The sequence below is a fragment of the Microtus ochrogaster genome, chromosome 2, assembly GCF_000317375.1.
Source record: "Microtus ochrogaster isolate Prairie Vole_2 chromosome 2, MicOch1.0, whole genome shotgun sequence".
NCBI lineage: Eukaryota > Metazoa > Chordata > Mammalia > Rodentia > Cricetidae > Microtus > Microtus ochrogaster.
In genome coordinates, this window is record NC_022010.1 from 41586868 (window position 1) to 41597543 (window position 10676).

Consider the following 10676-nt stretch of genomic DNA (forward strand, 5'->3'; position numbering starts at 1 on the left):
CAGCATCCATATGATGACTCACAACCATCTGCCATGAGATCTGGCTTGCAGGCATACAAGCAGACAAGTACACTGTATATATAATAAATAAATCTTTAAAATAAATAAATAAAGTTATTTTTTCTAAACAAAAGAATTATAACCTATTTTCTTGGCTTTGTTCATTTTGATGCCAAAAATGCCTGGGCTTAAAACATTAGTGTACTTATTTGTGTTTCAAACAGCGTCTCATTTTGTAGCACAGGCTAGCTAGTCTCAGACTTTGAGCAATCCCCTTCATGAATGCTGGCATTATAGGTATGTGCCATCATATCCAGTTTAACGATAGTCTTTTACTTTTGCCTTTAAAGTAGCCATTCCAGTTTTACTTTCTAATAAAAGTCCTTGGCCTCACATTGTACAAGAGACAGATTCTGCCACGGCAGAAAATTATGGTGACGTGTTGACTGTATGTTTTTTATATCCTGTTTGAGTGGTTTTTGGTTTAACTGTTATTCTTTCCACCTGTGTTTTGGCACACCTCGTAGGAGAGCCTCATAGATGCCAGTGAAGACAGCCAGCTGGAAGCCGCCATCAGAGCCTCTCTGCAGGAGACACATTTCGACTCAGCACAGGCAAAGCAGGATAACCGCTCAGATGAAGAATCTGAATCTGAACTTTTTTCTGGCAGTGAGGAATTCATATCGGTTTGTGGCTCTGATGAAGAAGAGGAGATAGAGAATCTTGCTAAGTCCAGAAAGTCTCCTCATAAAGATGTGGGGCATAGAAAAGAGGAGAACAGAAGGCCACTGATGGAGCCCCCAGCCAGAACTGAGCCTGGCACAGCCACAAACCATCAAGGGTTGCCAGCCATGGACCCTGAGCTCTTGGAGATGTCACCCGAAAAGTCAGATGGAATAGTGGAGGGAATAGATGTCAATGGTGGGTTACTTGCTAAACTTGAGTGTACTAAATAACTTGTTTTAGTTAATCTCCGATATTAAACGTCTATCTATGTGTGTATAACTCTTCCTTAGGACCAAAAGCACAGCTAATGCTACGGTACCCAGATGGAAAAAGGGAGCAGATCACTCTTCCAGAGCAAGCTAAACTGCTGGTGAGTTTATCTCACTGAAACATTTGCTTGAAGCAAAGAAACTGATTGTTCGTGGTGCTAGGGATTAAACCCATAACTTAATGCATGCTAAGCAGACGTTTATCCTAGAGACCACAGAAAATTGAAGTCAAGCTCAACTCTCTGATGTAGATGTAGGGTATCTCATATCTAAATCAAAACTTCATTGTCAAGAATCTTAGGTTTGGGGCTGGAGAGATGGCTCAGTGGTTGGGAGCATTGCCTGCTCTTCCAGAGGTCCTGAGTTCAGTTCCCAGCAACCACATGGTGGCTCACAACCATCTGTAGTGAGGTCTGGTGCCCTCTTCTGGCTTGCAGGCATACACACAGACAGACTATTGCATACTAAATAAATAAATAAATAAATAAATGAATAAATAAATAAATATTTAAAAAAGAATCTTAGGTTTTTTTGGGAGAGGATTTGTTGTAAGATTTCTTTTTTAAAGATTTATTTATTATGTATACAACATTCTGCCTCCATGTATGCCCACACACCAGAAGAGGGCACTAGATCTCATTACAGGTGATTGTGATCCACCATGTGGTTGCTGGGAATTGAACTCGGGACCTCTGGAAGAACAGTCAATGCTCTTAACCACTGAGCCATCTCTCCAGCCCTGATTTTTTTTTTACATGATTTTTTGTTTTTGTTTTGGTGCAGGGTCTCACTATATAGCCCTGAGTAGCCTTGAGCTCAGAGGAGATTTGCCTACCTCAGTTTCCCAAATGCTAGAATTAATGCTGTGGTGGTATTTGAGGTGGGGGTCTCACTTCACAGCCCAGGCTAGCCTGGAACTTAAAATTCTTTCTGCTTAGCCTTCCAAGTGTTTCAATTATAAATATGAGCTGCTGTCTTATTTTTAATTAGTTTATTTTCTTCTCATTTTTTTAGGCAAGTCACAGGCCAACCAAGGCTTTTCAGTTCTGTGTTTGTGTGGGTGAACACTGACTTCTAGAAAAGAAGTAGTGGTTTTATGTGAAGACTATAGTGGGGATCTTGGGTTTCTTAGTAGTGTCTGTTACTACAAAGTAGTTAGGAACCAAGGTTCTTCGGTATCTTCTGTGATCTGTCATACTTTTTTCTTGAGTGTCTCTATTTTATTCCATTCCCCTTTTTGTATACCTGTAAGTTTTGTTTACGCCTTGGTTTGCACATGACAGCACATGCCGGGGAGCTTCTAAAGACCTAAGTGCTAGATGAGAAATTTGGTCTTACTTGCATAACCTGTAGGTAGTCCCCATTCCTAGCCTGTCACTATGCCTGGCGTTAGTCACTGTTCTCATTTCTACAACAAAATACCTGACAGTAACAACTTAAGGCAGGCCAGGTGGTGGTGGCGCACGCCTTTAATCCCAGCACTCTGGAGGCAGAGGCAGCGGATCTCTGTGAGTTCGAGGCCAGCCTGGTCTACAAGAGCTAGTTCTAGGACAGGCACCAAAACTATACAGAGAAACCCTGTCTCAAAAAAACTTAAAAAACAGAAACAGTTTAAGGGGAGGAAGGGTCTCTTCTGGCTCATGGTTTCCAAGAAATTTCATCCCAGCAAAACAGGATATGCATGACAGTGAGAGAATGGCAGAGACTCCCTCTCTAGCTTGTTCATGTGGCTGTGGATCAGGAAGTAGAGGACTACACCAGAGCCAGAGGGGTGGATAGGACCTTCGAGGCCTCCCTGTGGGTGACCTACTCTGCCAGCCAGGCCCCACATCCTAAAAGCTCAGAACATGTGCCTTTGGGGACATTGGAATTGTAACCAGAAAGTTGAAGAATGACAAATGGTAGTTAGTTGCTGGCCCGTGCCAGAATGCTATTACTATCTAAATGGGACAGAGGTGAAAGGAGAGCCTCCTAGTTCGCTCAGGAAACTGTGCTATAGACATATTAAATGAAAAATTCCAGAATCAATTCATAAGTTTTAAATTACATTTTATTCTGGATAGCACAATGAAACCAACCATCCCACTCCATCACCTGTGATATGAACCATTCCCTTTATCCAGGATAGTCAGGCAGTGTATGTATAGGCCTGAGAGGCAATAACCATCTTAGTAATAATAAATATTATAGTTACCACAGGGTTTCTGGCAGGTAACTTCAAAAACTTGTAGAACTTATATTTAAAAAAAAAAAATAAACATTTTCGATGGGTATGGTGGTGTACACCTTTAAACCCAACACTCAGGAGGCAGAGGCAGGTAGATCTTTTAGTTTTAGGCCAGCCTTGTCTACAGAATGACTTCCAGGATGGTCAGGGATACACAGAGAAACCCTGTCTTGGGGATATTCAAACATACTTACTTACTTACTTGGAGACATACATACATACATACATACATACTTACTTACTTTAAATGTATGTATGTATTTTTGTAGCTGTTAGTTACTGATGGTCCCAAAGGTTAAAATAGGTAATTCTAGCATATATAAAATGTGTATATGTATGTATATATAAAAATTTATATGTATAGTGTTTTATTGTTAGTTGTTGTCAATATACAGAGGTTTGTACTATCTATGTCAATTAGATATCTACCAGGGGTCATGGTGTGTGTTTCCTAGGAACAAGGGTCACTGCTCTGTAGCCCACCCTTTTGAGAATTTTAGTTGCAAAACTGCGTAGAAAACTAGACCATACGCAAAGGGAAAAGATGACTAGAAAAGACTGAGCATGTTTATCTGATGAGAAAGCATTTGTAGAGAAGGAAGTGTTGATACTGTAACAGACAGTTGTATGGTCATGACTGATCGTATATAGATTAAAAGGACATATTCCCTGATGGAGGAAGAAAAACAGTGCTATCTTTTATAAATACTGACTGGGTTTATTTACTGAGAAATTAGCAATGACTCTTTTTATATCACATAGTTATATTCATAAGTTACTGGATATGGATTTATCTTACTTATCCAAAGAGTTTTGTTGAACTTCTCCCCCCCCCCCCAGCTTCAAGCCACCAGAACACAGGTACCTCCAACACCCTTTATCTTCAGCTCTTCTGCTGAAAAATTTGGTGTTCACGATGACAAGCTACTTAGGGAGCTTTTCCTTCCCTAGAACTTTGTAGTAGCCCTAAATGAAGAGAAAAAAATACTCTTTTTTTTTTTCTTCTTCTTCTGAAACAAGCTTTCTCTGTGTAGCTCTAACTGTCCTGCAACTTGTAGACCAGACTGTCCTTGAACTCACAGAGATCTGCCTGCCTTTGCCTCCCAAGTGCTGGGATTAAAGGTGTATGCCACCCCACTCATCTGAGAAAAAATACCCTTAATACACTATAACAGACACTCAATACCTCCAAATCAGCTAGAATTTGTTCCTCTTTTTGAGACAGTCTCACTATGTAACCTTGACTGGCCTGGAACTCAAATGTAGATCAACATGACCTCATAGAGATCCACCAATACATTTTTATAATGCTGGATTAGCATGCCTTGCCATGTGTGGCCTCAGGTAAGACATGTTTCTGATCTTGTCACTAACAGAGACACCCAAGACCCCTACCCATGAATTAAGATCAGCAGATTCTCTTCGAAAACTCTAGCACACAGGACAAAGCGTTGTTGGCCTTCTATAAATAAACTTTGATTATCTGAATAACTTACTTTCACCTAATGTGATAAAAATAGAGTATTCTTATAAATTAGTCGGCATGGTGTTATTTCCAGCTAACAGTTTTGTTTTACTCTTGTTTTTCATAGGCTTTGGTGAAGCACGTCCAATCTAAAGGATATCCAAATGAACGTTTTGAACTTCTTACCAATTTCCCTCGGAGGAAGCTCTCTCATCTGGACTATGACATTACCTTACAAGAGGCAGGCCTCTGTCCTCAAGAGACTGTCTTTGTACAGGAAAGAAATTAACACCATGACCTGACCTCTCTCAGCTTACCCCTTCTTCCCTTTTCCTGTGAGATACCATGTCCCTAAGTATGCATTTTGGCTCATAGGACTATAGAGCCAAAGCTGGACAAGCAAGTCACCTGCCTTTCCTTTATTTCTTTCTGTCACCTGCAATTAGTGTCTCTCCTGCTTCTGTTTCTCCTCTTTTCCTCTGTGATTTTTTCTTTTTCTCACTTTTTTTCTTATCACATGTGACCAAATGAAAGTGTAAAGATAAGAATAAGATCTCTCCCAGTACTGGCAGCAGAAATGTGTGTTATAATTGGTCTCTTTTGTGGCACCTTTTTGGTATCTAGTGATGTTAACCATAGACTCCTATGACAAAGAATGGCTAGAATCAGAATTTAAAAACAACCCCATTTTTGGTAGGTAAAAGAAATTGTTCTTCATATAAGATCTCTTAATGAGATATCCAGGCTTTTGTTTATGTGGGAGACGATCCCCTTATACTATTGCTCATCATATTTAAAATTTCCCTCCAAGATTCCCATCTTCCAGTTACAAGAGTTATTTCCATGATGTGTGTTATTGGCAGAATGAGTGCTTAGTGTATTCTGTAGCCAGGGTGGCTTTCAGTGTCCTAGCCTGAGACAGTTTTCTTTATTATTGCTCTATTAGTTATATTCCTCTTTCCAGTCCTGGGATGAACCTTTAGTGAGCGTCTTGTGTCTGGGCTAGGTAGGAAGGTGCTTGCTGTTTTTGCCTGCACAGCCAATTAATTCCTTTGTCTTCATTGTCTGAGTCTGTAGTATTCTGTAGGAAGGCAGGTGTTCAATAATCATGTAGTACAATGGCTTATAATTGTAAACACTATGGTTATTGATTGTCCTATGTGCTTAAGGCATACTTAGGTATATCCCGGGGTTGGGGGGGGGGGAGTGGGCAGGGTGGGGGAACCTGCAGCTGAGAGTTGCTAGTGATGTTCTTTTATTTAGAAATAGTGATTTTGTTTACCCCCAATTGGAAATACTCTAAAGTGCTCTGGTAACTAAATTCCTCATGTTCTTTTATTCTATAAAATTTTAAAACTGAAAGTCTCTGATAGGAAGACCTTAAAACCCAGTTCATGAGACAACAGTTAGTAAGAAGGACATTACCAGTAACCGTCAGATGTGAGTCTTTTTCTGCCAACAAGTCAACATTCAAGTTGTATTTGGTGAAAGCTTTTTTTCAGTATTATTTAGAAGAGGCCACCTGAGTTTATATAGCACTATATTATCATTAGCTTTACTCTGTGCTCAGTTCTTTCTTGAGCTTTTAGATAGAGTGCTCCGCAGAACAGTAGTGATTGGTGGGAAAATAAAACTTGAAACTGCTTATAAAACCATTTCTATAGGATTGACCTGTCTTGTCATTCGGAGATTTCGATTGATTCTTGTACTTGAGGAACATAAATTGTGATTGCTCAGAGACCTTTGGGTTCCTGTGTCCGTGCAGGTTGCTCTCTTGGTAACTAGGGGTTAAAAAGATAAGCTAAGGGATGTGGTATGTTTCTAGTGTGCGATGGTAGAATATGGTTGTTAATGGTTGGATTTTGAGGGACCTCCCTAAAGAATGGGTTATGTATCTCCTCAAGGAAATCATGGGAAATTCTGTTATTTTTCAGTGAGTCCTTTTGAATTAATGTTCTTACATTTTTTTTCTAAGTCTGTGTAAGTGCTTATGTATAAGTATATAATTGTATAAATATTTATAAATATATTTATATAATTACAATTTCATTTATACTTTTGAGTCAAAGTTCTCTCTTTAGATTGGTGACTGAATAATACCACTTTGGTGTTTTTATAGCGCTTGAGGCTTAACCAACAGTTTGGATTTCTTGAGCAAGCATGTTAATTCCTCAGTTGTAGCTTTGAACTTGAATAAAAACTGACTGAGGAATGGAGCTGTATACTCTCAAATGTAGAAAACTAATAGTCAAGGTAAACAGCCTAAAGCCTCCAGGAGCCCCAGGGTAAAAGTGAGAGCATTCTCAGCTTTGCTATGCTGGCACTGTCTCCACTCCTAGCACAAGCCCAGCTAAAGCCCAAACCAGTCAAGAGTTGTCCCTTCGAGGACTCTGCTTCGTTCTCTTGTCCTGTCTGTTTGGGTCTCTATAGAGTAACCTGTCTTGAGAACCTGAGGCAGGATGTTCAGAGTGAGAGGGTATATGCAGTTCTTTTTTTTTTTTTTTAATATACTTAGCATTGGCAAATCCATTTATGAGAAATTAAGATGACTGAGTATATATGTGTGTTAAGAGACAAGGCACTACACATATATCAAGCTTAATCAGGATGATGAGCTGTGGGAGACTTTATTCATTTTGACCAGGATTGGCCCATGGGAGGAAGAGTTATAGATATACATGAGAAAAATAAATGGTAATATTGCCTTGCTCAAGTATTTAATTTATGTAAGAAGTTTGTCTTTGTTCTTCTGCATGTTGTTTTTCTTTCAAGGAGAAGCTTTTACTGGACAGTCAAATAAAGTCTGTGTTAGTTAAACATAGTGATTCCCTATAGGTAGTAGACATAGCTCAGAAGTTTTTAAAGTAAGGAGGAAAGGGACAAGATAAACTTGAGAGTGACATATAAAGAAAGGGAATGAAAACTTGTGAAAGAAATGCTGTCTGAACTTGAGCACAGTACCGGCTGAGGGCAGAGCAGGACTGGTTGTGAGTAGCTAGCGTGTGCTGTCTGTGACATGTGTGTGTTTCCTCCTTCAGTCTTCATGCAATCCCTACACAGTATATTCTACTCATTTATAAATGAGGAAGAAAACTGGAATTCATACAGCTTGTTCAATATGTCATTACTGGTAAGGGCCACATTAAAATTAGAGCCCAGAGTCTGTTCTCTCACCCTTGTGTGGTATGATATCCCACGTCAGTTTGAGTCCCTTTATTATAATATATTATAACAATAAGGTCATCTTATTTTTCGGCTTTGTCAGCTAAAGGTTTTTGTTTCCTTAAAGCTGGAAGGGATAGTTGGAGTCAAGATTGTGGGATTTGTACTATCCCTATAAAATCTTAATTATGCCATTTTTAACAGACAGTTATCCATTGTTTTTTAAAAATAATTCAGTAAGGAAAATAACTGCAGCATTATTTGCCAAGAATAGATGGAAACCATAGAAAGATTTTTTTTTAAAAAAAAGAAGATACAATTATCTTTTCTTATAGCTTATTCATGATAGGTTATTGAACAACCTTTGTTTTTATATCTTTTTGTTTTGTCCTGCATACAACTCTACTGTATTAGCACCCTATTGTGAGTCTGTAGTCTACATCGGAAATATTTTGAAAGCTAAGATCTCTTTGAACTGTTTCATCCAATTAAGGAATCACCTGTATACATGGATAACAGCAGGAAGGTGAGTGTTATCCCTTTCAGGGTTGAACTGTGATTATAGGAACTCAGGAGGGAAGGATAGTGTAGGTTTAATTAGGGGTGTTCTCCCAGGTGCTGTGGCTCATTCTTGATGATTTTAAAGACTCTGCCTCTTTAAAATACTAGATTTGAAGCATTAAGTTTATCCGTAAGTAATGAAGAATTTTAAACTCCAGTACTAGCAATTCTTTAATTAGCAGGAATCTCACTTGAACACTAGAGAAAAATACCAGAGGGCTCCTGAAAAATTAAGGCAGGATTTCTCTCCTTGGGTACAATTCATGGTGTTTGATCTTGGTGGGCTTAGTACACTTGGGTAACAACTTTGCTTCTCGTTATCTTGGCAAGCTACTTTCCTTTTCTGACTAGAATTTCTTGTTTGAAAAACAGAGAATCGAGAAAAAAGAAAAACAGAATCGGACTAGATTAGTTCTGTCTTTTCAAGTCAGAGGACTTTAGATGTTTTTAAGTTTTGACATGAGTGGAGAAGGATAGGGTTAACTACTAGTAGAATTAACCTCATGGAGGAACTGTGCCTGAAATCATAACCCTTACAGATAAAAAATATCCCCAAAGTATTATGCATCTGGTCTCTCCCTTTATTTTATTATTCTCAGACTAATTAAAGTGTTAAAACTGTACATGTTAATCAGTTCCTTTCATTTTTTTCCTGTTTTCAAGTATCTTTTACCCAATCTCTTATAGACCTCACTGTGATGATGAAATCACAGAGTACAGTATACAGATCTAGTGATCTTGAAACAGCCAGTTATTTTTTAAAAGCTTAATGCTGTAAGCCTACTGAGTTTTAAGAATGACTGAAATGTGAATGTGAAGCAGGTGTCCCCAGCACTGGAACTGGATTTGTGTGCTTTAAGCTAGACTGGCTCAGCAGTTGTGTAAGTTGGGAAATTCACACTTGGTTTGGGCAGATGTGACCTTTTCAATTTTCCATTAAGCTGATGTTTAAAATAGTTCTTGCCCTGTAGAGATCTTTGTAGTGTCACACCGTTTAGAGATCATTTGTTTACTTCCTTAATAGTAAATTATGGAGTACAAATTTATGAGTAATGCCTTGTGTAAAACTAAAACTTGAAAAGTAATGAGGATAGGAAGAATCAGCCTCTCGGGCTCACACTTTTCCAACAGCTTCAGCCTTAATGAGTAGGCTGCTGCTTTCAGTCTTTGCCACCTGAGTAACCACTGTCCTTGAGCAGATACCTAAAGGCCATTGGGCAGTGAATGAATATTCAACATTATTGGTTTGCCTTACTTGATATTTCAGTTGTTTACTGTGAAACTCAGAATCCCTAGTTCACATTTTAGAATGGGGCAGGAATGTTCTTTAGACCTCAAAATAACCAAAGAGTACCATTCTAATATATTGATTTCTCCTGTAATACAAAGATTTAGTATTTCAGTGATGATTATTTGTATTTTAGACTAGCCTTCGTATTAGTCCCAGTAATGAGACAGCTTAGAATTAAGAGGTATTTGGTTTGTTTATTTTTAAGAGTAGAGATTATTATAGCCTTGGTTAGTTTCTCCATTAAAGAACTTGGGTGCCTAGGTTATTGGATATGATGAATCCCTGAAGTGAAACTACCTTTTAATCTTTCTTCTCCGTTCTCTTTTCTGTCTTATTTTGTTTTGTTTTCAAACATTTATGTAGTTCAGGCTAACCTCCCCCTCACCCAGGACACAGTTTCTGTAAGTAGTCTTGGCTGTCTGGATCAGGCTGGCCTCTTAAGTAACTGTGTAGTTGAACATGACCTTGAACCTCTGGGTCCTCCTTGGATTACAGTTAGCCACCATGCCTGTTTTTCATCTAATTTCTCCAAAAATTAGTCATAGTATTTAATACGCTTGGCTGTGTTTTTTAAGTTGTATTTCTAAGCTTTAATATATAGTATCTCTCTCTCTCTCTCTCTCTCTCTCTCTCTCTCTCTCTCTCTCTCTCTCTTTTTCGAGACAGGGTTTCTCTAGCCTTGGAGCCTTTCCTGGGACTCACAACTCTCTAGACCAGGCTGGCCTCGAACTCACAGAGATCTGCCTCCCGAGTGCTGGGATTAAAGGCGTGTGCCATCACCACCCGGCTTCTCATTTTTTATAAATTAATATAGAAGGGAATATATTGAGGCAGATATGCTTTTTACAGCCTCTTTCTTCCTAAGGAGAATTCACATTCCAAATAAGAGGATGGCTGACTCTATAATAAGCCCCCCAAGGCACTTTGTTTATTTATAGATTTTTGGTTGCCCTACCTAAACCTCACCATTCTCTT

At 38.8% G+C, this 10676-nt stretch overlaps 1 protein-coding gene and 1 non-coding gene across 3 annotated transcripts in view; one reads left to right on the top strand and one right to left on the bottom strand.

The window, feature by feature from the left end:
- Positions 1 to 5895, top strand: part of Ubxn7 (UBX domain protein 7) — a 63278-nt gene extending 57383 nt beyond the window's left edge. For both annotated transcript variants that reach the window (XM_005344840.3, XM_013351596.2), the window contains 3 exons: positions 528 to 921; positions 1017 to 1096; positions 4815 to 5895. In XM_005344840.3, coding sequence (XP_005344897.1) covers positions 528 to 921; positions 1017 to 1096; positions 4815 to 4976 — 636 coding nt within the window. In that variant the 3' untranslated portion in view covers positions 4977 to 5895. The remainder of the gene's footprint in view (positions 1 to 527; positions 922 to 1016; positions 1097 to 4814) is intronic.
- Positions 4572 to 4702, bottom strand: LOC113458269. The gene has a single exon (XR_003378664.1). It is a non-coding gene; the product is annotated as a small nucleolar RNA SNORA3/SNORA45 family (small nucleolar RNA).
- Positions 5896 to 10676: the final 4781 nt, after the last annotated feature.